The 27440-nt window shown below is 41.3% G+C and overlaps 1 protein-coding gene across 1 annotated transcript in view; it reads right to left on the bottom strand.

Moving 5' to 3' along the window:
- M (zona pellucida domain-containing protein miniature) overlaps positions 1–27201 on the bottom strand; it is a 46591-nt gene extending 19390 nt beyond the window's left edge. Inside the window, exons 1-2 of the mRNA XM_076439774.1 lie at positions 26205–27201; positions 2127–2206 (exon numbers count right to left, since the gene is read on the bottom strand). Coding sequence (XP_076295889.1) covers positions 2127–2168 — 42 coding nt within the window. The 5' untranslated portion in view covers positions 2169–2206; positions 26205–27201. The remainder of the gene's footprint in view (positions 1–2126; positions 2207–26204) is intronic.
- Between the last annotated feature and the right edge of the window lie 239 nt (positions 27202–27440).

Below are 27440 nucleotides of genomic sequence, written 5' to 3'. Positions count from 1 at the left end.
GAAAGGAAGGGCCTGCCAGATAAGAGACTGAACCGGCCGTGAGCGCTGCGAATGGCTCGTGTAATGGCTGCGGATTTGCGTCCCGGCATTTTAAGCGTGCTGGATAACACGGGATTTCTGAAATTGTTGCGCCCCGTAGTTTTGGGACAGTTTTACCACCTGTGGAAATTGCTTTCGTATCTTCAGATCAATCAAGATGTTGATTAATACATTGTACCGCTAGAGATGCTCGTGTTTTGTGCACAAATGTGCGTCAAGAGACAGGTTAAGAATGATTTAATAAATTCATATGTTGGTAGCAATAATATCTTTTGAGGCTGTTCAATAATTGTATTCTCCGAAATAGTTGAATGCTTCTTATACAATTATACTGCGATAGGAAACAACAAAATAACTGCAGTACCGAATGAACCTCCATGTATAGACCGCGAATTTTATGCATTAATTAATTTATGAAACAGCAAAAGCTTTGGAAGAATTTACGAATGTTCTTGTATTATTTTCAAATCCGTCGAATTATTAAAGGTACACTATTAAGGTACTTATACTATTCTTGCAAGGTGCCGTTTCTATTATTAAAGCTTGTAATAAATCATTGAATGTCCGGAAAAGAAACAATATAGCGCAAGCTCTCATTGCAAGTGCTGCACTTCGAGCGTAAAGTCAGTGGCCAGGAAGTCCGACAACTTCTATCCGGTCCGCGTACGATACCTATTCGCTGGAATCGCAATTAAAATTTCTATATAGACGTTTCCCATGCAGGCTTTATATAGGCTAACCGTTAGGTCAATATTGAATTACATTTTCCATGTGGGTCTATCCGTGCTCGTATCGCTGTCTGTGTACCTGCATTATGGCAGGCGTTAATACACGAACGCGTCCGCCACAATAGTGCCCGACGCCACTTCGATCGCATCGGGTTCGTAACATTTAGCTGGTTGGTGCGAGGTGGATAATAATTAGCCGGTGTAATCATATACAGCGTAAGTGAAACCTTCCTCGAAGATCAAGGCACTCACGGAAGCATATTATTTACGTTCAACGAGTGTAGGAGAATCATAAATCAATCTTACTCGCGCGGCGTATGCTTTCGATGGTGTCGTGACAGCTACATTTACTCTAATTCGTATGCTTCAATATTTTGTTTATAGATTTCTAAACCTGTTTCTTCAAAAACATAGTCAATTTTCTTAGTGGATGTAATATGAATAACTAATAATTTTAATTGGCTAATAAAAAATGACCCAATTAGCCATCCGAGAGATACGTATTAAAACATTCCCTGAGACATGATCTGAGACAGATCATGAATTGTTTTTATATCATTTTCTTCATTGTATATTGTATACAACCATTAAAATTGTATGTAGAAAAACATTATTTTCTCCTTCTTAGTGCATTTTAATATAAGCGTGGTTTTTAAAAAGTTTTTTTTTATATATTTCTTATTTTCCACTTTTTAGTCTTTTTTAAATGGAACGCAAGATATAGTAATACTGGTATGAAATAGTAAGATATAGAAACACAAGAAAGGGGATGAGTCCGAGAAACGACGTCTCTTGATGGAGTCCGAAATGGAACAGAATGAACGGAACGCCACACTGAGCTCCTTCGGTGCGAAGTGGGTCAGTGGAGTGGGGAGGAGTCGGAGTGGGAACACGTAGCGGAGTAGGGAGCGCTGGCGCGCGGAGTGGGGATCGCTGAACGTGATGACATACTATCGAGCGTCGCGCGGCGAGGCGTGACGGTTAATATTAAAAAATTTTTTCTCCTACACGCACAGTTTTTAAAAAAAATTTGTTTCTTAATGTTGCATTGTTATCCAGTTCTGAGCTATGTTTAAAGTTTCAAGTTTCTAGCTCATCGGGAAGTGATTTAAAATTGAAATAAAGCACAAAAATGAGATGAAATAGAGTACATTAAAATACTAGCTATAACATACGTCTTCCTTGATTATTTGAAAATAAAATAAAATTCAAATAGTATTAAATGGCAAATATATTAATCAACGAACAAGAATAGTTGAGTAGAAATGTGAAAAATATCGAGGAAGATAGACCATAGTTCCCGATTGTAACGATTCAATCAAACTGGCTGGCATGCTCGTTAATTGGACTACCACTTACCATATAGATCATCATACGTAGCAACCTCCACACCCCTGGCATCCTGGAGGTCCCAGCCTCTCACGATGAGATACGCTTCTCTGCAAAGACAAATGGGCCTCGTTAAGAAATTCGTTTCGATTTCGGAAAAATCTAGCAACATGTTAAGAGCTGCCGGTTACGAGCCGGCAGCCGGATCTATTTTAATTTATCCGAGCAGCATGGTCTAGCGAGCAAATTAACTGAACACCGTCTGCCAGGTCGCGGTTCGAATCCCAAGGAGGTCTCAGCACAAAATTGATTTGCTGAGAGAAATCATGGTTATGGGGTTTCGAGTGTACGCGTACTCGATCTGTTACGTGGAATCAGGATACTCGGCTGCGCTCAAGATCGGTTAACTACGAGCAATCGAGATTATTAGTCTCGAAATTATTGCTTTTACTTCGAGGCGGTTCTATGTTATCCTGACATTGTGCGCGCGCTGATAACACCGATGCGTTCTAGTTATCATGCCTGAAATTTACTGCTGCTATAATTTCACTCCGAATTACGTCCGACGTTGCGCGCGACCTCGAACATTTTTCAAAATCGCCGAGCTCTCCGAACTTTCTCGAAGCTGTAAAATCTTGCTTCAGAATTAGCACCGTCCATCAAGAATGGAAAAATTTCAGTCCATTTAGAGGACTGCTGCAGCAAACTTTCGGAAACTCGTTAGGGAAGAATATGTTGGCGATTGTAAAAAATGATTTGGGTCTCCGGGCTGCGGAAACTTGTTACAATATTCAAGGATTTTGAACATCTTCAAGATGCCTGAAGATTTTCGCAAATAATTCAAATAATTTTAACAGTTAAAATATCTAATACGATATCTTATGAGTAGACAGCGGATTTTATGCATTTATGACAGAAATTGCCACGTACGATTAAAGCAGTAGACATGTTAAAAGCATTTAAGGACATCAATGTACTAGTTTCAGTTTAATAGAATAATTAAAAGAAGAATACAATTTTTATTCGGCTCCTATGCCCTGCAATCAATGCGAACATTTTTTATTTTCCATAAAGATCTGCAGTCTACTTATAAGACACATAACCCAAACATTAGTTTGATAAATGCGTATGTATGTCATCTAAAGTGTTACAGAGCCAGAGACCAATTCATTGTTCGATTTGACAAACAACAATGCTCTGTCCTCTGTTCTCAGTGTCCACTATCTTCTCCATAAATCTCTAGCCCATTTTCTTTAACACGTTGTACGACGTCCATGGCTTCCGGCCCAATGGCGGCCGGAATGATTTACGCCATCAATAAATCTATTAAATCGTGTACATTGTACAACATAGCTAGAAAACAAACAGCATGATCTGAACATAATAAGTAAGATAAATAGCTCCGAAACATCGAGTTTCGGTTAGGTACCCCATACCGGTCATTCCTATCCGCGATTAGCGTTGACCCGCCGATCATTATCAACTGCTACGTCGATTTAACGCGCGAGATAGTCCTCGAAGATAGTCAGGAGCGTTGTCTTTATTCGACAGAACAACCTACTCGTTGTGAAACGGGGAGAGGCGGAGGGAGGGGGGAAGAGGAATTATAAGCAACCGATTTCGCGGTGTAACCTACTTACCGACGATGCTTTGTTGATTAGGACGTGGTCGAAACGCGAAGTCGCTAATGAATCGATAAGCGATGGGTTACCGGTCCGGTTCGGCCGGTTCCCTGTTCCTCGGAGCGTGGATCTAATGCTAGTTTTGCGTACCAGTAGAGATCTATGATCAACGAGCGGGACCAGTACAACGGCGCAACAATATCTCGTCCAGCGATCCGTATCGCCCATCGGGCGCGAATAAACGAACGATAGGAAATCGTAATTACATGGGAGACCGAGCGTTTGCTTTTGCCCGGTTACGCATCTTATTACACGGCAATAAATATGCAAAGGCAATCGCACAGTATCGAGGATCGCAGTTACGCTCGTCTGATCGATTCAAGGTTTCAATTTCATAATACGGGAAAATTAATCACGAGCAATTGATCGTCCGCGTTAAGGGACTGGTGTAGGGGGGATGTAAACGACAATGAGATAAAAATGAAATAATGATCGCGCGCCGGGACTGAAACCTGTTCCCAGTAATCATTCATAAAGCCACCGGTCGTTTCAGCATTTAATAGTTGCGAGGGTCGATAGGTATCTTAAACTAGCGCTAGTAGCATTTGTCTACAGTCCTAGACAAAGCAATAAGACACTTCATGTGTTTATATTGCTGCATATGAAGAGTTCGATTTTAGAATGCAAATGTATGAAGGTATAGCCTGAAGGTTTATTAACATTTTCAGGTCATTTCATGTCAACCAATGTCGTGTACGCTTTTTATATGAAAAATAAACATATTGACGACAAAATGTGGTAGCGAATGAAGACCAATTTTTTCAACAATGCTGTAAATTGAAACCTCTGTAAAAACATCAATAAATTTCTTTTTCTGAATGAATCGTCCACATACATACTTGAACGTTGACGCGTCACCTTTACAACGATGGCTTAAAACATGATGTACGATTTCTTTTCACTGTATATCCTTATGTTTCTTCATTATTTTGATCGTGTTATTTAAAAATCGTATAAAAAGAGTTGGGTGTACCACAAGACTCGAGTCGTATAAAAATGGTAGTTGACCCGCGCCGAAATGGACTCGACAAACAGTCGTCGACTCTTGAGTATTTAACGGGTCCGCACCGAGGACAGGAAGAGCATCCAACTAAGAAGGCAATTAAAACCGACATTCGAACTTTACAACCTGGTAATCGTGAATCAAAGAGGACTCCTGTATCGTTCATACGGTTAATGGATCGCGCCGAAAGCCGACGATCAAAGAACTCAATCCAATAAAAAAAGAACTCGAAGAAGTTGGACTGCGGTCGGTTCGTCTGATCATGTTTCTACATAATACAGTTGAATTCCCGGAGTTTGACAAAAACTGTGCCCCGTCGGGATTGAAATCTGTCAAAAAAATTTCTGCACACGAGAACTCTATCTTGGGCGATGTTAAAAAAAAAAAGAGAGAAAAAAATAAATAAGAACCAGTCGTAGGAAGAAATGATGGATCGTCAGATGCTCGGGGAGACATAGGTGAAAAAAACTGTTGAGCGGAGACTGAAGTGTTGTGAACGAAGTGTTCGTTGTTAGAGGATCGATAGGAGGCGTAGAAGAATCGCTCGAAGCGGTGGTATCATCGCGTCTGCCCGGTCATTATGAAAACGAGGCTGTAAGCTGATCGCTGTCAATCGAAAGGCTCGGCCAACCGATGCGTTTAATCCGACAAAAAGTTGGACGTTGGACACCGTACGAAACCGCAAATATGCTTGGGAACCGGCGTTGAGGCGAATTCGCGAAGATAAAGCCGATGGCGGAATTTGTAATGGCCCATCACAGTGCTGGTCTTCATAGTAAGACACTTTACATATTTATTAGGTACTGAAAAAAGTACGGTTTTTTCTTCCTAGAAATTAATTTAAGTCGATAATTCGCACGCGCAGAGTCGCCAGATTGGAACTTGCCTTCCACTCTGCCTTCCCCTTCTACGACACTATTCCCCCCACGCTCCCGATACAGCCCGGTCACGTGACGCATCACGTGACTAAGCAAGCCGGTACTGGAGGGTAACTTCTTCCCCTCAATTCAAGCCAATTTCCCTAATCTGGCGACTTTGCGCACGCGTAATGCGTAAAGTTTGCAGCAACAGAAAGTTGCATTTATGTCGGTGATGTGCAACTTTCAATTGCTTCGACGATCCGTTATTTATACGAGGTTAAAGATGGGTAGCGAGAAGTTGAAAGCTCGTGCTTCTTCGCTTTACGAGTTTAAAATTGGAAATACATCAGCGAAGAAAGTTTTATCTCACGCTTTTTATAGCCCCGATCTGTTACCTTGTGATTACTATCTATTTTTATCCGTGCCAAACTTTATTGCAAATAGCAACTTCAAGAACTGCTGCAATAACGGGATGAATGAGCTTGTAGAACGTTTGAAACGGGTCATTAAAGCCAATGTGGTGACAGTATCGTTAAATAAAATTTTGAAAAATCGACTTATCTTTTTATGTAAAATTAGTTACAGATCACCCTGTATTTTAGATTTTACCGTTAATAAAAGAATGCGTAAACAGTAGACCCTAATACTAAAATATTTCAGAGTTCATTTACATTTTGTATCTTCTTATTTTGTCGTAAATAGTACATCATTATTGAAGCTACTAGTATACTGTATTTTAGTGCCAATTATTATTTTATGATCTTTGCGTACGTCGGTATTACAAAAAATCTTGTAAGAATGTACCATGTTAGTATAAATTGATTACGTAATAATTTGTTGCACTGGCGTATTTAGTTGCTAGCGTACGTTGTGCTCTTTTATAGACATAAACCGAACATCGTTAACAGGGCGATTAGGTATAAAAAATTATACCGTTTATGTTTATAGAAAACTGACACTAATTCGCAATCAATTAAAATTTTATCTATCTACCACACCTTGAGCTATTTCCTCTTAGCTTGCGAGTCGTAAAATTTATATTGCAATAACATACGACGATCCTGTAGAACTCGAGCAATATCCAAATTAGACCGCGGATCATGCAAAATCGACTTGGATCTTTTTGAGAAGTTAAAACAATTTACTACATGATATGGGAAAGAAATTTTGTAAGAATACAGTTTCGATATTGCCAAACATGGTTCTTAAATTTTCGATACAGACCCAGAAAAAATATAGTAATTTTTCTAAAACTGTTTCTCACGTCGGTGAGATTGTCCTTACTTCTTAACAAATTCAAGTTGTTCGTTTCAATCTTAAAGCGGTAGACTAGTTTCCAGGATTGCAAGGGTGCGGGATTCGCGTTCTCATTTCTCGATAATACAAAAATGGGGGTTTTCAGTAGTCAAAACCGCTAAATAAAAGATCAATGTAGGGCGCTATCGCCCTCAAAAGTCCTATTTTTTCGTTTACAAGACGTAATTTGCATTATTCGGCAGCATACAGCTATGAAAATAGCTACATGCGCAGATGTATGCTTCACAATTATGCAAATTATGCTGCCGCAACTTTTGTTACGCACCTTTGTAATCCTGGAGAAAGGAGTCTACTCCCTTAAGGGGCCTATTCACGATCAAGCATATTGCGCAACAATTATTGTGCAGCATGATGTTCACGCAAATCCACATTACATTAATTGGTCAATTACTATCATTCACGATCAATCATGTTGCGCAGAATGATTGATCGTGAAGTGTTTTAAAGAGGCCTGAGGTTGGTGCGAGTCACTATCCAGTGAGTAAATTAGCAAATCAGTGTGCGCGCAGTTTGCGATTGCAAATAGTTGGCAATTAAAAAGTCGGGAGTGTGTATACAGAGTGGCTGAGATTCGGCTGCACCTTGTGCACATCTGGCAAGGCCACTGGGTTCGTTCCATCCCGGGTTTATGATACTTGAATCTGTGCAGGTGGACAGCCGGCTCGGCCACCAGGACACACACGTGGCCAGCAAACTTTCGCGGTTAGAAACAAATTTGACTAACTGATTCCGCTCTCGCCGCCTTGAAGCCGAAGGTAACGGTCCGCCAGATGTACGCGCCATAAACTCAGCCATTAAGAAGTCCTAATAGAAGCCAAGAAAATAAAGTGACTTTAGTACTGACTTGATTACGCCTCGATAAGAAGTCTCGCGCGCGGGGCTTATCGATACAGTTTAATAAATTGAAATATGCAAATATACATCGTGTTATCTTCTTTATTACCTCAAGTTTCTCGAGTTCTACATGTATATAATTATTTTCGAAGCTTTCTATTTGTCTGGTTCGCCAGATAAGTATCAAAGAGAGATGTTTCCAGCTATTCAAATTAATAGTACACACTGTAGCTATAACTGTTACATCTGTGCACGAAGTAATTCTTTTTTTATGGAAATGACAAATCAAGGATGTACAATAATGTTTCTAGAGTAAGAAGAGAAACATTCGAATTAATGGGAAAGATTGTTGTTTGATCTCCATTCTATAACTGTCGCATCTCGACGGAAGATACATTTTTTCTGTGGAAATACTAAGTTAAGAATGTAGAATAAAAATTTTAACGTTCATTGTTTCCAAGAAAAATAAATGTATCAAGGCTGGAGCTATGTAGCTTCATGTTCATGACACAGTAGAAAGGGTATGCAGTGGTCAGACTCTACTAAATCCCGGAAAGAACGGCTTCATGCAAAAACCGATCTTGCCAACAAGAAATTACAACTCTTCTAATGATTTAATAATAGTAATAATATTTTTCGCGGTGCTACGGTTCTAATGATCATCTCTTATATATGCTTCTAATGATCATCTAATCTATTCAAGAGATACTCATGTAACGAGGGGAATGATTTAACTATTTATAATTCAGACCATTATGTTGTAAAATTCGATCGATTCATTAAAGACTACTTTATCGTGCAGAGATAGTGCATATATTTTGTTACAGTTTGAATAATTAATATTTGTACATACAGTGACTCCCAATAATATTCGGACACTCTTAAAGAACACCATAACTTTTTTAATATTGGAATATACGACTTGAAATTTTTGGAGAAGTTATAAGTTAGAATAGGTTTGCTACACAACATGACAAAAATGTTTGGAAAAACCTGCGAGTTGTCGAAATTGCAGAGAAAATACTAAAAGTTGTGTTTTCCAACTTTTTTATGTGGGCTTATATGGAAAATTTAGAAAACGCGTTTCGTAGATCGGTTTTCATCCTCCAACTGCAGTCATTCTAAGGATTCGTACATCTTTCAATGCTCGTCGTTTTTCCCGCATCAATCGATTTCTATGAAACTTTCACAGTGCATATAATTGACACAGATCTACAAAACGTATTTTTTTGTAAATTTAAATATAGGCCCGCATAAAAAAGTCGTAAAATGCAACTTTTAGTATTTTCTCTACAATTTCGACTAAATGCAATTTTTGAAAAAATTTCTTTTCGCATCCTGTAGTAAACTAATTGCTCTAGCTTCCAAAAAACGTTCAAAGTTAACAAAGTTATGGTTTTATTGAGAGCGTGCGAATATTAATAAATAAAGTATTAACTGTATAGTGAAAAATTCTGTAATACGAGAAGCAAGATTTTATCCAGTAATTTTGTCTATACATTGACTGATTCCTATGCTAATTAAGCGTGTTGTGGGACGAACAACATTAGTCAATAGAAAATAAGAGACAGGGACTACCGTGGGAGGCGGAACAGCGCGATGGGGGGAATTAATTAAAATTGCATGTAGCCGTGCCTTGTACGCATAAATGATTGCGGATTTCGAGCGATAGACGTCAGTTACGTTCGCGAGTCTACGTGTGCGGTTTTCGCCGTGATGACGGGATACTACGAATGCTCTGTTTGCGGGGCATATCTAATTAACACGGCCGCGACGCGACGCCTGTAGCGAGCCACGCCTCCGCCTGCTTTCGATCTGAATTTACATTAGCGAATGCCAAACAATTACCACTGATTGGTTAATGACTCGTGGCCGCCGGTGAAGAACTATCGTGTCGTGCTTATCCTACCAGAACCATCGCGTCGGTCCAGGGTGAACCTAATAGGCACGAGCGCACCGTAAAATCACGCGAATGGCAGTCAGATTAAGGTCTGCCGGAAAAAGTTACGCCTGCAATCTTCTGACGAGGAGAAGTTTATGATCGCATGAATCTTTCGGCATTACGCTCTATTCAGGATTTTAAGTCGCATTATAAATTATTCAAATTTATTCCACACGATTGGACCAATCATTCATAATCACTTTTACCTCTTTCGAGCGTAAACGTTGGCTATGAAGCTCCTTTGAGCAAATTTATTACTGTCTAAACTTTTCCTCCCACCGGGGAATGTGAAAAATAATTACCTGAAGTTTATTGGAAGTTCCTCGGGACTCTGACAGAAGTTCGCGGGAAATAATGGGAGTGAGAAATGGCCGAGTTCACGGAGCTTTTTTTCCAGCGTGTCTGAGAGTTCACATTTTCATTGATCACTCCATAAAAATCAAGGGAGAAATTGATTTTATATACTGAATTACGACAGTGTATTAATCTTTAAGATAAATTGAACCTTTTTAAAGTTAGAAGTAGAATTTTCAATAATATATCGATAGAAAAATATTTAGCAAAATACCACAGTTTAGTCTTTAAATATTTACAAATTATCATAATTGTCGAACACCCGTTACTTTCCTTAAGCATTCCACTCGCAAGAAGAAAATGCGTGCATCATGTTTGTTAATGAGATTTTCCAAGCCACAAGTGAAATTAAAAATCAACTTCAAAGGAATTCTTACACTATAACAAGACAATGCGTTTTCTCGCACAATCCGGAAATGTTAATTGGCTAATTATAATCACTCATAATTCGACCTATATACATGCTTATGCATCATTTGCATATCTTTTGCAGTGAATTAACCGCAGAATTGATTGACATATAGATCATCTCCGTAATCTTATAGGCAGTATTAATTAGAATACTGATTAACTAGTTCACGAGTACGCAATGTTACTATCTCAAGCTTTTGCAGGATCCTGTCTCGAATGCTAATCACCATTAATTCTATTTTCGTTACTACTATTATTACCGCGTAACTGTTCTCGTGTTTCTCGCGTATTATAGTTCGCTGTATGGTTTTGTCATGCCTTACTGTGACGTGAGAAACCACGGTCTTTCGGTCTCCGTTGCGAACGGTCGAACGTTTAATAATAATTTGCGTTTACTTTCGTTTCTTTTGAAACAGTAAAGATGGAGACTCACGAATTTATATAATGGATGCGTGGGTAAAATTTAATACAGTGACGAGATATATTATTATGAATCATTCTGTTTTTTACCTGTCCACAATTTCTAATAGTTGTGGCATGCAAATGTATTTAATCCACCGATGTAAACTGTTTTTATGACTCAATTATTGAAATTTATGTCGAATGTATTACATAGTTTATGTGGTATATGATAAAAATGATTGTACAATTAATTGCATGCCTTCAAAAAATGATCGTGCAAAATTTGCTTCGGTGAACAAATTTTGAACAACATTTGATAGGAGCATGAGCTATCAATTTTTAACAGTGTTAATAAATAGCAAGACTCATCCATCGACTTCCCAACTTGTATAAATATTGTGTAAAACAAAATTGTTCTCAAATATTACCATTAATCGCAGATAGCGATCCGTCCATTGAAAAACTAGCATAAAAGAAGTATTTTAAAGCGCACTTCGTTGAAACCGTCGATCCAAGCAACAATTCATTTACAGAAAAGAAAGGTTTGAAATTTTTTAATAGATATTGTGTAATATTGGATGATGGACCAGCGTACGGTAAATTGTAATATTAATCGAAGATGCGGATCCGTCGATCGATCAACTGGAGGTACGCGGCTGTTTGATAGAATTCCCACAGAATGGCATGATTATTCGCTGCGGGGCTGAAAAATCGAGAACACCGAACGCCGGGACCGGTGGAACATATCTTGCGTGCATGATGGTGCACGTACGTGCGCGGCGATTTCCGTGGGGACTGTCTGAAAGGTAGGCAAGTAAGACATTCTTGGGATGTTTCGTAGCTAGAATGCTTCGAAGGGCCTGGTCGTGGTGCCGCATATCGTTGTAACGGTGTCTCCGTGGTTGCCACTATCTGGGACCCAGCAATAGATCCCACGCTAATCATTTCCCCGTTGGCATCCTTTCCCGACAATGTTGTTTCCCAGACGATTTCTGTTTCATCGATCCCAACATCCGCCAAACGAAACCGGACGTGCGCGAGCGTGCACGCGCGTCGCTCGCGTGATTTGTCTTCGGGAATAATCGCGGACGGCTTCGCCGCCGCGGAAATCTCTTGATCGCGTTAGTTACGACGCACCGGGGTTGCTTCGGTGCTGTTTTTAATGCGACGATCATTAATTCCGAATACGTTAAGACGCCGTAAACCACCAACTTTATCCGCTTGCCCAGGAATTTTTCCAAAATACCGGACGCCTTTCTTTTGACTTTTTCTTTCCTCCTCTGCTATAGCGTATGAATCGTTGGATTAGATCTTCGTGCCTGCCGCGAGCTGCGCTGTTAGCTTTACGCGACATAAACATTTTGTGCATTAATTGCAAGATACTGGGAAGTATTTATGATAAGTTGGAAATAATGCAACACAGCCCGCGGCAAGCTTTTTGCTTCTAGAATTGGAACATTTCATCTGATCTGGAATGCTTTTGTTATATATGAACTTTTTTATTTTCTTTTCATATGAAATCGAGTGTAATCGAGCTATAATTAATTAAACGTGAAGACGTTTAGTGATGAAAGAATTTTCTATAGAGGGGACAGTGAAGGGTTAATTCTTCTTATATATTTTGTGTGTCGTAGTCACTCATTTTCCTCTCAAATCTCGATACACTAAATCCTCTATCGACGCAAAAGCCTCGGGGAGGTTCGTTTGCATCGCTCGTAGAGGAACACTTTTTTTTGAGCTTCGAAGGTCGAGCCGAACGTAGAGAAGGACAGCGCGTGTAAACAGAGACTGCGACTCTCCGCGTCTCTTTTTTCCCCATACGCTGTCCTTCCTTGCGCCCGAAACGTTCATCGTCAATTCTGTGGTTATCAGGAAAAACGCCACGTGTCACAATTTCAAAAAATTTGAGTTTATGCATTAACTGAGCTTTACTAATTTACTTGAGATCAGATTACTACAGTGGAGGGTATATGTTTTTTGCGTCCATCGTGTAGCACCTTTCTGCGTCGATAGAGGATTTACTGTGTTTCTAAAATGCAGTTTTAGTGCCAAATGAGAATTGTTTGGTAGCAAGTTCAAATCACATTCACCATTTATAGTAAAATTAATACGAATGATCAAGGCAGCTTAAAGAAGGTGAAAGAAATGAATGCACAAGTATTTGAATGACAGCCATAATTGTGATAAATCTACACATAAGAATGACTGTACACCAGCGGGAACTATTAATAACGTATTTGACGATCAAGAAGAATGTTTGGATTACTACTATCAATCACGATTATGGTGTACCGTGTGCGTACTTGGGCAGCTTCTCAGGGTCTCGCGGCGAGCAAATCACTCCTGGAATGCACGACGAACATATGTATATCGTCGTAGAAAGATTCGTAGATCTCCCGCAGTCAACGATGCCGGCTCCGGGGCAGCAGTCGTTAATTTTCACATCTCCCCGTAATTTGTAAGTGTCACCAGAGTCAACGGTAACTTATTCCGAAACCGTCACTGCCGTCGGATCTCGTAAAAAACCCCGAAAGATTCCGATCGTCAGGCATTCGGTATACACCACGGTGGCGGCGAACAAACTTGTTCCAGGAGCAGGAATCGTTTCGATTCACCGATATGAACAATTAATTACGATTGTGAGTTAATGGATATATTTTCTCCTACACGGGTAGCGATTAGTGGGAACAAGACAACTATCCGCTCATATTTCCTTCTTAGGTTGCGCGTCTGGCATTTATATTCCGAGTCGAATTAAAAAAAATTATTTGCGCGTATAGTACTCTCTGGTGCAGTAAATAATTCGTAGGAACATCGTTCGTAAGCTGCCTAATTGGAAAAATGTTAATTTCGATATTTTATAACTGAGCCACGATTTTATACAATTAATTAAAAAGCAAACTTTAATTAATCCTTCGCAATTCCGATTAATACTCATTAAAAAAAAATTGTTTTGCACATATCGTAAAATCCTTCTAGATTCTCTAAAAAGTTTGAATCGTTCGGTTCAATTTTTCAAATTTTTATTATGCTTGTATATATCCTATAACGAACAAGCCCCTAAGCCGAATTAGTTCGTAACAATCTGCCCCGTCATGCATGGAAAAATCCGTCGGTCGCTAACCTGCCAAAACTGTTAATAGCTCTCCGAGTATGCTCACAATAAAAACGCTCTAAACCGTTGAGTACCGTTCGGAAGGAAGCCACACATGGGACCGCAACACACAATAATAATTACCGGCGTCTATCAGCGCGCGGCAATAAAAAGAAAGTCGTGCCGCTATCAAAAACTACGATAAGTCGACAGGAATAGACCATTAATTCCATCCGGTGAACGAACCGAATCACCTAATATCCTAACCGGCGGTGACCTTCGGCTCCCATGTGCTCGGCCGCAAACTGTTGCCTCCGAGAGTCGAGTTGGCCAAGAATTTATAGCTTGGTAAATCGAATAGAATACGGAGAACGAAACGAGCGTGGCCGTAGCACGAGCGCGCGCGAGGAGATTCGTGCGAGTCGTAACCGAGCGCGTAATTGACTTTACGATCCATTCACCGCGATCGGGATCGGTTATGTTAACATTAACGGTTAATGTGACCCAGTGATCGCAGTCTGCGCGGCAGCGGCGGAGAGGCCAACCTTTCTCGACTCCGCTCTCTGCTCTGCTCAGCACTTTTCCGCTTTGCTCGGCTCGGCTCGGCTCGGCTTGGCGCGACGATGAGCAATTATCGCGTGCGGTATGTCCATCTCTTGTACCGATCCTCTCGGGTGAAGGCTGCGTGGCAGCCGCGTATTACGCGGACTGCACTGCACGCGCCGGTCATTCGACCGTGTGAATGCAGCTGCGTGAATGCAGCTTGCACCTACACTTGCATCTAAGGGGGTCTTCTGGTCTGGAGCGTCATTTTATAGGCCTCGTTTCAACATTTTTCCAACGATATTGGATAATTGTTTCGTATTGAAATTTCGCATACACATTCTCTATTATTTGGACCATGTAATATCATTCTTTTAGGCGAAAATACTTAACCGTTCGACTGGAATCATTTTTATGATACTCTAAAACGGTAAAGATGGGTCTCTCATTCTTTTTTTGGTTCTTTAAAAAATTTTAGTTCAAAATTATATACCAGTTAAAATTCCCAAGGCGTACAAAATGGCACTTTAGACCGACAGATTCCCTTAACACTAGGTTTGCGGGGTTGTGTCTCTATTTTTCGATTATTGAGACTGTAAAGATATTCTGAGGAATTAGTAAACGAATTTATTTCTTTGGTTGGAAATTATAGCAAAAATTGCTACAAATTTCTGTCATCACTGCTCCGTAAACCCAGCATTAAATACCGACGTGTGTATATGCATTGTGCCACGCGGCCGCCGTCGCTCGATAAGAGAGCATCGTGAATGGAAAGTACGCCGATACCGGCGAGTTCCGATCAACGAGTTCCATTCTACCGCAAAGTATAGGACCGACGCGTGGACACCATGTGTAGGAAGTCGCGGCGGCTATTCAGAAACCCGTTACTGCCACTCCGTCAGGTGTTCTTCAGGATCGCGGCTCAGCGGCGGCGGCGACGACGGCGGCGTCCCCTATTAATCCATAGAAATCAATTTGATCCGCGGTGAGATCGCCGACATGTGTACGGCGAAGTAGGTTCATTGTGCCAAGAATTTACGATCAAGGTTGTATCATAATAAGGATGATGTAGGCTACCGTCGCTCGTACACGCGGATGGAAAGCATCCGCGCATCTGGGACGCGCTAATGTGATAAGCAGAAGTTGATCGCACGGGTCAGATCGCCGTCGATCACACTGATGCGAGGAAGAGCAATGCGAGTTGCTCTTGCTATGACGGCGGACAGCCGATCGGAATCTCTAAGAGATTAGATTTCAGATAACTCGATGCTGGACACTGTCGATTCGTGAGATTCATGGTAAAAATTGATATCCTTTTCTCTTGACAGTTACATTTTTGTTCATTTTTAGCGTATTCTATGGGAAGTTTGATAAAACGATACTGTCAAGTGTACGTGATTAACGTGGTAGTGAAAGCGTTATTTTATTAAATTAAGAGTCTACTAGTTTAATGCTTGGTCTTTTTCTAATCATTTCTTCACTTTTATTTCAGTCAGTCAAATAATATTTCAAGATAATTTAACGGGAAAATTGCGAAAGTTCTTAGGTAATATGACAAAGTATCGGATCACTTTTAATTCTATGAACGGAGAAGATAGGGGTTGTCAGGAAATTTCCTCAACACCTGGCGATGATTGAACGCCTCCGCGGATGGTGTTCAATTTTCTTATTCTGATCTGTGCGAAGGAACGTTATTAATTTTTATATTAACCTTCGTCCACTGTACAGACAATTGTCGGGCACGTATTTTACGAATAATATGGAAACAAAGGCGACAATTTGTAGAAATCGCTTGTCGCTTTATTATAATATTGCACACTATTCGAATATATGTGAATGCATATACATTTCCAGAATGAAAAAGTTATGGCTACTTGGGACAAGCTGACCCGTATGTACTTTGTGCAGAAACGTTGCACACTTTCACAGTGTTTTGATAATTGTAATTATTAAACCCACATTTTGCGTATAAAATGGTAGCAATCTGATTGGAACAAAAATTCACTTGTGCACTGAAGGATTAAAAATACATCGAAAAATGACAAGTAGAAAATACTGGGTGTCCCATTTCTGACCTCATGAGGGGTCACGGTAGCCAAATCGGAGCTGCGGTCTCGACCTGGGGTTTTCGCTTCCTTGGAATCGATTGAAATTCATCCTGGCACGGTCCAAGGAATTCTATGATCATCTCGGCGTGTCGAGGCCCCAATCGTTCACCGCAAAACCGACAGCTGTCGCGATGCGTCATTATCCTCGTTCGGCCTGGCTACGGGGACGCTATAGAGCGCATAGGGGAAACTGGGTTAACGCGGCACCGCGTTGCTCCGTTTCCGCGCGAAGTCACGCGGATTTTTTCATCCGGCGTCTTCGTTAGAAATTAATGAGAATCCTCAGCGAGCGAGGAGTATGTCTGGTAACGAGCCTGGATCATATACGCGTGACCACGCCATGCATACGCACACGCTTAGAGAGGCGTGCGTGTACGCGCGTCGCGACGCGTCGCGTCGGTGGAATTGTTACAGTGTGCCGGTTGCGAGTGCGGATAGCGTGTCAAATGAACGTAATACCTTGGTAGTTAATGGATAATGGCACGAATCTACGGCGATACCGGTTTTCAAGTGCGGGAGCGCGTTTGCTCGCTCATGCTCGCTTATACTCGCTCGTACCCGCTCGATTCTGCTCGCTTCCTCGGACTGTCCACTGTAAATGATACGCGACCGCGTGTGTACGCACACGCACCCGCAACGCGTAACCCCGCTCCGATTACGGCCCTAACCAGTATTTGCGATGCTCGATGCGTAAAGTATTATAGGCTGCGCCGCCACTGTCACCGGACCAGAATGCGATAACGCTTTCGCGATATACACCGCCGCTCAAAACCATGTGGACACTTTCGTAATTGCAATCACCTGAAAATTGTTACGGGTCCATCAGCACTAAATCTATCAAGCACTTTACCTCGTTAGATTTCTGCAAATTTTTAGCAAATTTTATCGCGTGCTACGAGGGTCTGCAAAACATTAACCGCTCAAGGACAACGTCAGTACTTCGTACTTACTCTGAAGAATATTGAAAAATTTTTAGCGAATTTTGTCGTAGTACGAGGGTCTGCCAAACACCCGTCAGGGTCTTTGAGGAAGGTTTAAAAAATTTATTGCAAAAGGTCAGATTACTAGGTGCGATTAGATGCATGATTGTTCGCTTTAGAATATCAAGACATTTAGGTCTTCATACTAGGACATAAGACATCAACTGTCTGACTGCCTAAATCACTGGTTCTTAACCGGTGTTCCACAAAATATATTAAATATATTTAATAATATATTTTCTAAAATATATTTATTTCTACGCGGGATGTTTTTGTTTTATTCTGGAATAATTTTGGTGTTGCGCAAATTTTTCATATAATCAAAAGTGTTCCCTGACTTCAAAAAGGTTAAGAACCACTGGTCTAAATGATATTATAAAATCTTTAACATCATATAACGTAACAATCTGATAATCCATCATCGTCCCTGAAGGATTAATTTTATAAGTATTAATTTGAATAAAATAATTTCGTAATGAAAAAGTACGTAACCGATTGTCGAAAAAATGCAAGCGTCCACATGGTTTTGAGCGGCAGCGTATAGACGCATGTACAGACGCATTTGTGCACAGGGTATGCAGCGGGAAGTCGGCGACCGATGATCGATATTGCCGTTTTCGCACCGTGCAATGCGAAAGCCGTGAAATCCACCGCACCGGTCGCGCCCGCGGTTTAACGCTATCGCGAGGCCTCCTCGGGAGTTAATCTCAGCCAATGCTTTTAACTTTTTTGCGATTCCGCGTCAATGGGAAGTCGACGTTTTTCACTGTCCGACAGCGGGTCGCGTAATCTGGTGGCACCGTGAAAACGAATTAAGCGAATCTAATTTTTTTTTCTCGCACAGGAAAGCCGATAGGATGAAATTAACGCCCGGCGCGTTGACTGCTGAACCAGCATGGAAATCAGAGTAATTTATTTCGTGGAACGAAATGTTAAGATTTAGTGGGGCGATTGATCTTTTGAACGGCTTCACCGTTATTGATTCTTGTGGCGACACGTTTCAGTTAATCAAAATAGTAATTTCAATTTAGAAATGTCTTTCCCTGTCTGATAATTTTAGTAAGTTGAAAGAAATGTCTTGCCATTCTTCAGTTCTTCTAATTCGTTTTATTTTGTCTCCTGTTTTAAATGGCACTTACTCAGTTTTGACATAATTGCGTAAAATGTAATTTGCTTCGTATACATTTTTTATAGTAATGTGCATTTCTACCTTTTTCTTTAACTTTTAACTTTAAAATAATATTCTATTTTTTAGAATATATATTTAATCAATATACAGATATTTTTTTAAAATACGCAATGATTATTTTTAAATAGAATAGAAGCTAATTCTATTATTCATTCAGTGATAAATTCAAACTTGGAACTCTACGTTGAGAACTGTATTTTATACTGAATAAATTTGTCATTATTTTTACAATGATTCGTAAGCAGAAGAAAACGAGAAGAACCAGTCGATCAAGCAGTTAAATGTAAACGCGAATCCGGATACTCTAACATAATCACTGTTGAGTAATTTACATATTCAGGTCGTTGACGAGTTGTCGGATGGTATTGGAATAATTAAATAAGATAAGATAATACCGGTATGTAAGACACGTATCGTTGTACAATCCGCACAACACGCAATCTTACCAGAATGTACCGGAAATGCAGTGCTGTATCCGAATTCTGCATAACATTGAACATCATTTCGATCTTCCTTCAACAAGCCTACTTACTGTTAATCGTAAGATACTAATAAAAATATTTGAAAGTTTGACAATTAAAACGAGCGCAATTTAAGTGAAACTTAAGACTTGTTTTATGGGGAAACTATAGTGGATATTAGCCTAGAAAGGTGAACGGATGGCTACTTCTGCCGTCTAGTACAGATTCAATCTTTCTGAATGGTTGCACGTAATTAGACGGACATTAAACTCGTTCCTATTATTTGAGTCGTTAATCTGCTAATCGAAAAATATAACAATGTCTGCTTTTAAGTTGCATTCTATGTTTTAACCATTTCTATTCATCATTCATTGTGGGTTTCTGGATGTTTATTGTTGGAAAATCGTATTATTTTTAAAAATAAAAATAATGTGCAATTATATTTCTCTTTTCAACCGTATCTTTTAGAGAAGTATGTATTCCATCTTGAACGTAGACAGTTGTTTTTACTCCAGTTATGAACGGTTGTCTAAAAATGATATTCCATACAAATTTAAATAAAATTAGCATGTAACTCAAGTGATTCTTCAGTGCCTCGTTAGGGGATTGCGTGAGAAGGCGACCAAAGCACCGGAATCGTAATTGTATCACGGATGTCTCAATCTTTCTCTGTTCACATTTGCATATACAAGAATGTCGGACATAACCTTTCTTGTTCCAAATTATCAACTGTAAAATCAATTGTGTGCTTTCGAAACTTATTAGCGTTTACGTTCTATCCACCGTCGGACATCTCGTTCCTGTGTTTATGTATGTAAGTGTGTCAGTCGTGATCTTATCCATTGTGTTATTAACTGCGCTGATTTATTCGCGATTAATATTCATTTCTTCACTGATTTTGTCTCGTCTCGAGTGACTCGGAAAATGTTTGCGGTGAAATCACTGCAAGTCAAGATCTCTCACACAAGAATGACATTTGTAAAGTTGTTTTTAACACGTTCGCTACCAGCATTTTTTTCGTTGCTTTCCTTCCTTGTTCGAAAGTTTTATTAAATGCAACGTACTCAATTTTGAATTATTAACCCCTTGCCGTACCATTTTCTTTACAGTTACAGTGATTAAAACGTCTTTATGCACAAAAATGTCGTAGAAGGGAAAAGAAAATATATATCTTTTGTGTGGCTACATTTATTTTAATGCTTAAATATTGATTACAAACGAATCAAATTTTGTTTCGTCTAAAATGAAACGCGTAACATTCATATTTGTTAGACTTTGTTAAAAACCTTCATCACGAGTCTGGCTCGTCAAAAAACGGCAAGGGGTTAAAACAGTTTCGCAGAAGAAAGAATATTTGTGACAGTGGCAGCGAACAGGTTAAAATAACCATCTACAAGAACGACATTTGTCGCTGTAAATGTTATCAAAAGTGTCAAAACAAGAGGATCCGGTGCGCCTGGTTCAAGGGGTTAATTCCTGAAGAAATATGGCCGCCAATCGAATGCAAAGTTATGTCGGGCGTGATTCCAATGTCGCGGCCAAGAGGTTGAATGTCCCTACACAACGCACGTATTAGTGCTCGCTACTAACGTAATCGTATGCCTGGTGAATATTTCATGAAGCGCGGAAAAAAAGAGATGACACCTGTTCGAAAACCGTTAGTATACTCCTTTTGCCCGCCAACGACGGCGCGGCGATTGCAAACGGACGTTCGGCGACTTATTTCGATGCAAATTTTAAAAGAAGAATGCCCGCCGCGGGTAAGCCTCGGAAAGCGGTTGCTCGGCCATTGTGAACCGATGGCTGCCACTGCGAAAAATGTCCTCGAACCTCCAAACACCGTTTCCCTGTTCCCTAATCAATCTACATAAATTCGCAGACTGTACACAATTTAATAGGCGTTGTCTAAACGATCGGTGTGATTTACGATTTTGACGAAAACGCCGCGAGGTTAAGGAACCTTACGAGATCTTGAACCCGGACGTCATTTGTAATTCAATTCCGTTCGATTATGGTCTTTTCTAAAACGACCGCTATCCTAACGCCGAGTCGTGTTAGCACCATCGCTAATATTTAGATTCCTTTTTAGGAAAATGATATTCCTCGAAGGACGAATTCCAATAACGTGTCAAATGTTAACGCGTAGGCTATTGATTCCTGTTTTGCGAGGAAGACTGGTATTCAAATCGCGATTAGGACGCTGACATTTTTATGGTAATTGTGTTTTAACTGCTCAAAGCACTTTTAGGTTTCTCAGCTAAATTTTACAAGCTATCCTCGTTCAAGGAATAATATATAATGACGTCAATATATTAAATTTATGAAGGGAAACCTAGAAAGTTCGTTCTGCTTTTCTTAATTATTCTATCTTTCAGATTGCCAGTATATCTGAGGTCTCTCATGACCCCGGTGAAAACTGTACACTGATTTTCATATTGCAAGACACAGTCTAAAATATCGTTTACGTCTTTTAAACTACCAGGTTTTGTAATCTTAAACAATATACCTAAAGATAAGTAAATTTTAATGAAGCTCTTAGGAATATGTGGTACTTCTTAGTCTAACAGAGTAACTCTTCAGGGTTAATAAGCTTCATCTCGCTCTTATCGAGTGAACTCTCACATGAATATATTCATTCGATTGAAAGTAACACTAATTGACTGAAACTATTAGGTTGGCATCTAAATTCGCGTCCTTTTGTTTCGTAATTCTTTTATCGTATCATTATAACCTCATTCAGTGACCATTCCTTTTGAACTGTATATCATTGGAAAGCTCCGAATTTTGCGATTAATTTGATATAAAATACTCGTGCTTCAAAAATATATATAAATGACTTTGTTGGGGAAAATGTGGAGGTCGCGATCTTACAAGCGAAGGGCCCCAAATGTTTATATCTTTAAAACTATTGAGTAACCACACCTAATATTTTGCAGACATCACTAGGGATCCATATACCATCGTCTCACAAAAAATTATCAAAATCGAAGTCGGACATTTGGGGTCCTTTCCTTATTAGTTGCCAACCTAATACTTGAGTTGGTCTTAGCACTTCATTCGCGTGTTCATCGGTATCGATAGCAAACCATTATGGCCGAAAGAAGCAACACACAAATGTATCCGGGGACGTGCTCGTAAAAACATGTCCCCAATTAGTCTACAAAGACCCCAGGATAAGAAAGTTTGCATCCTTAACCGCGCGGGATATATACGGAAAAAAGTTGAATCTCGAAAACAGCCGTAATCTTGATTAAAATTTCAACCGCGGTCGATTTGCGCGCATTCCGTTTGCGCATTATAAATACATAAAACCCGCGGCGATCGGCCGTAACGACGCAAACAAATTTTTAAATACCCCCCTAACAGTCAATGTACAGTCCTGGCGAATTTTAAAGCAATCCGGGGACACGGATTCACATTCATAAAATCCCGGAAACGGTCCATTATTCAGAAGAATAATATATCCTTTCGTTCATTGTGCACATAATTGGACACGTTCCCGCAAATAAAGTACATACATAAATATTTAATATAGTTGCCACGGAGACGCCCTGAAAGCCTCTCGGAAATGGGCTCGGGATGCTACGAAATCAATGACTCAGCGGATCTCCGAAACGAATTCTCGAGCGGCGTGTAGCCAGGTGTACAAGGTGTTTTTTTGCTCGTATATTCGGCGCTGGGACATGTATGTATGTATCGGGACTACTTGATTCGGTCCACCTTTACATCGCAGAACGTGTCCGAACCGAAAATCCAGTCGCGGACATTGTCACTAAATTTCGGCTTTCGTATTTACAAGGTGTGATCAGAAAGAAATCGGTGTCTGCAAAGACACAAGATAAAGTTCCTTTTTATATTATCACTAAACCTACCGAGCCTTACAAGTAACTGGTACATGTTTCCTTATAAAAGTGACAAGATTGATTTTATTTAGACTTTGTGCGGCTCCTATTATAATACGTGCTCTGCTAACGATATTTATGCAATCAATTCTTATAAAATCATTTTTATTATTTCAATAATTGTAAAATAATAAATCTGGAACCGGCCATTTCGACCGGTGGTGGTAGGTTTAGTGTTAAGCGTTTGGAATCTCATGTGAGATTGTGCACGCTGTAGGTTTACAAAATAATAATTCGCTGATTAATAGAATCTTCTTGAATTTTGTTTGGTTTCATTCGATTTTTTGTACATTGTCAAATAGCAGAGCCATGTAATAATTCTTCTGTTAAGTGGCATGTAGTAAGTGTTAAGCAAGCAGACTGATGCACAAGGGCCATTAAAGGAGCAAAGTCATTAAATTTGGTTTGATATAGTTGCAAGAAAACTGACAGAATTTGATCACACCTCGTATGACATTGTTGTTAAATTTCGGCACAATATGTGACTCCGTCTTATAGCAACGTTTGATCCTCGTTCGATTCCGCAGATTACATCGTCATATAGGAAACGTTTCGCTGTGCAGCAGAATCGTATGCGCATTTAAAACAGCAACATTTCCAGGGTGCATCAGAAGCAGCTCGTCGCCGGTCTTCCACGCACGTGAGAATCGCGATCGCGAGACGAGATACCGCGTTTAACACCATTCAAACAGATATTCCGGGTCCGGCGAGGACTGATCGTATTCCCAAATCGAAAATAAAGATACGAATCGTCGGCTATTGTATCTGATACCTGGGTCTCTCGGAATCTTGACAAATTTCGTGGTCTTTGGAAACCGGGAAGTAATGCGGAGACCGTTTACCGCTGTGATCTACTGGATCGTTTTATGTCCACGATGAATTGTTTCGATCGCTGAAATGTTTGCTTTTGGAAAAATTATGTCAAATAGAATTTATTTTCTGGCAAAATTTAGTTAATAATACTGATTTTATAATTGTATTATACCATTTTTGTTCATTAGGCATTTTTCTTCATGAAATATATTTTTACAAATATCTTAGGACATCGTATAGTAATAAAATGTACAAGTATTATGTATTCTAGCCTTTAAAATTGTTTGTAGAAACGTGTCTCATCGAATAATTTAGTAACTGGTAAAATTTAGATGTATTTTATTCTTCTAATAAATATAGTGTCAATATCGCAACATGCTTCGTTTCGTGTCAAAGCAGAAATAATAATAATAATTACCTATCAATGTGAGATTTAGATACACATCTTGTTATAACCATGTTCGTAATGAATAATATATTTAGAATAATAATATTTCAATAATAGAAAGAAATCAAGAAACAATGTACATCACAGAAAGAATTTCTTATAGCGTGAAGCCGCCATTGAATTATTCTCACGTTTTCCCGTTCAGTTCGTATAATCGAGGTTCCACGGTATCTGTCCTTGTGCCAGATACAGGGCCAACGGATGGTCCCCCGAAGGGGCTAGCGGTGTTGGCCGATCGCGGAATTTCAGGTTCCCGAGTATCATTTAAACCGATCGGGTTGTTACGTCATATATTCAAAGTGACTCAATCCGTCTCGAGCCCGTCTCGATCTACACAGACGAGGCGACGCGACCCGACGCGACGGGGGTATCAAGAAAAGAGATTCACGCGATTCCGTCCGCTTCCTGGATGGGATCACGCAATCTTAATCGGCGGCGGTTCCCTTCGATCGTTTCCGACCTTCATCGCGTTCGAGCACCTCGAACGCGGCCGTAGCGCGGCGGAGTCATTGAATGACAGTGGCGAGCGATACCAGGCGATGTCGAGTAGGGAGGAGAACAGCAACGGTTAAGCGTTCGTCGGACCGCTAACCGGAATGCGCGTGCTAACTCTTCGGCGTCTCAGGGCACCGCGAAGAGCGGTTGGGTGCTCCACTCAGCTCCGATGAAGAATAAGAGAAAGAGAGGCCGACATGGGAAAGAGAGAAGAGACACGGGACGGACAGACGGTAAGACCGGTGCGAGCGAGAGAGAAAGAGAAAGAAGAATGAGTGAAAGAGAAAGAAAGAGAGTGAGAGAGAGAGCACGAGAGAGATGAAGAGGAAAAGAGGCCCGCGGGAACGGAGCCTCTGTGCCCGCGATCGACGAGGACGGCGAGAGCACACCGTGGGACGGAGGAGAGGATAGGGGATAGAGGAAGAGGGACGATTTCGAAGCACGTGGAGATTCGAGGCACATTGCGTCCAGAACAGCGGCACGAAAATTTGGTGAGGCCTCCTTGCCTGCCGACCGACCACATTCCCTCCCCACCCGATTTCCTCGTACGAGAACCTTATCCGCTCGGCTGTTTCGTCCTGGTCCGTTCTATCCGCACGCGCGTTAACATCGACAGCCGAATATCACCGTTTGCATGAACTGTCGTGGCGGTATAGGACTTCGGTGGGGTTTCGATGGGATGCCCGGTAGTAGGAAACGCCAGGGGAACCACGCAGACCATTTCTCGCGTGTTACCCGGTCGCCTGCGAAGTCCTAACAATAAGAGCCCTTACAGATCTCACTGTCGAGACTTTCGGGTGTAAGCCGTGTCCTAGTGGGATTAGTTTCCCAACGTTTCGCAAGCATTGTAGCTAGCTTCGACGTAGGGGTTCGAAGACACACTGATACCGAGAATAGGCTTACACCCGAAAGCCTCAAATCTCAGAGTAACCGACCTTTCACATGGAGACAGACGAATCCCCATTCGCGAGCTACGTTTCATACGAAGTACGCGCTCGGGAATGATATGTGTGGTTTGTATTTGTGATACGTGAATCGCGATTCGTCGTGTGTGAAAGCGATCTAATCGGTTCCGTTGCGCTCGCAAAAAGGCGAAATGAACGGAAGCGTTTGCGTTGCCGTTTAAATTGGAGTACACTCGGCATCGACTCTACTCGATTCGATCGGAATCGTTCGGTGTAAATTTAATTAACGGGTAGGTTCAGCGAGAAGATCACGGGCAAAGGAGTCACGGATAATGAGCTCCTTTGCACGAGAATATAAGGCTCACCTAGCGATCGCGGAGTGCGTGCGGAGTCGCCACGTGTTAGCTGCAGCTTAGCGGCTCCTCGTGCCGCATCCCGGCAGCCGCGTTATCGCCTTATCAGCTCCGCCTTCCTTCCTTTCACGTTTGCAACCCCTCGGAATACTTCTGTCTCTCTCTCTATCTCTCTCTCTTTCTCTCTTGCTCGGCTCTGCTGCGGCTGCGCCTCGCACCGACGATCGTTGGATACCGCGTTTAAATCACTGTGCGATCGACGGAGAACACACCGTTTATCGAGCGACGATCGTTCTCGCGTGTTGTTTCTCGCCGGACGAGCGTTCCTGGTAGGTTCCTGGCCACGGGATCCGTCACTTTAACACAATTCACCGACGGCCGGCCTCTAGAACGGCAGTTTGCATCGACGCGGTCGCGATCAGCCGCGGAACTGTGCGCAACCGATGATCGATTTCGACCGGCAGCACTCGGGATAACTGGGCCGAACGATCCGAACCGGTGGTCTCGTGATTATCCGTGGGTGCCGTTTCAATGGTCATTCAACGGAAACGAATCACAGCATCGATCGTAATCGATTTCTCGTGGGTAAAGAGACCCGGCGGAATCGCCAAAGTGAACCGTTTCGTAAGCCGTGATCGCGGTAAAGGTAAGAGATCAAACTCCTGTTTGGCGGGTCTAGGAGTATGTATTGGCGACGGCAAGATAATGGTACCAGTAACGGCGACCACGAATAGTATCCGCCAAAAAGGCTTGCGTGACGTGTTACGTTCAATTTGTCCTCTCCTCCACTGTCACTGCCTTCTCCTTTTTTCTTCCTCTTTTTTTTTCTCTCTCTCTCTCTGTCTCTCTCTTTCTCTCCACCACGAAAGAATGAGCAACCACACTGGTTTACTGTTCCGTTCGCGACGAAGATGTTCTGCGGACTGATAACCTGCCGTCTACTTACCTCCGGCGAACGCCCCTAACGCGCCGAACTCCCTGGCACGACAGGTGCTCCGAAGGAGGAGTGGGAATAAGAGGATGGTTTCGCGGAGGGGACAGGGATAACCTACTCGTAGCAGCGACGGCGGCGGCGGTGGCGGCTCTTGCTGGTGTGTACGCATTGCGAGAAAGAGAGAGAAAGAAAGAAACCGGGACAGAGAGAGAGAGAGAAAGAATGCCGGAGAGAAACGGCAGATCAAGGTGGAACGAGAGGGAGAGAAAGAGATCAGAGGCTCGGAGAGAGAGAGATAGAGAGAGAGAAAGAGA

Source organism: Lasioglossum baleicum, chromosome 15 (genome assembly GCF_051020765.1).
Source record: "Lasioglossum baleicum chromosome 15, iyLasBale1, whole genome shotgun sequence".
Classification (NCBI taxonomy): Eukaryota; Metazoa; Arthropoda; class Insecta; order Hymenoptera; family Halictidae; genus Lasioglossum; species Lasioglossum baleicum.
This window is presented reverse-complemented; position numbering and strand designations above follow the sequence as displayed.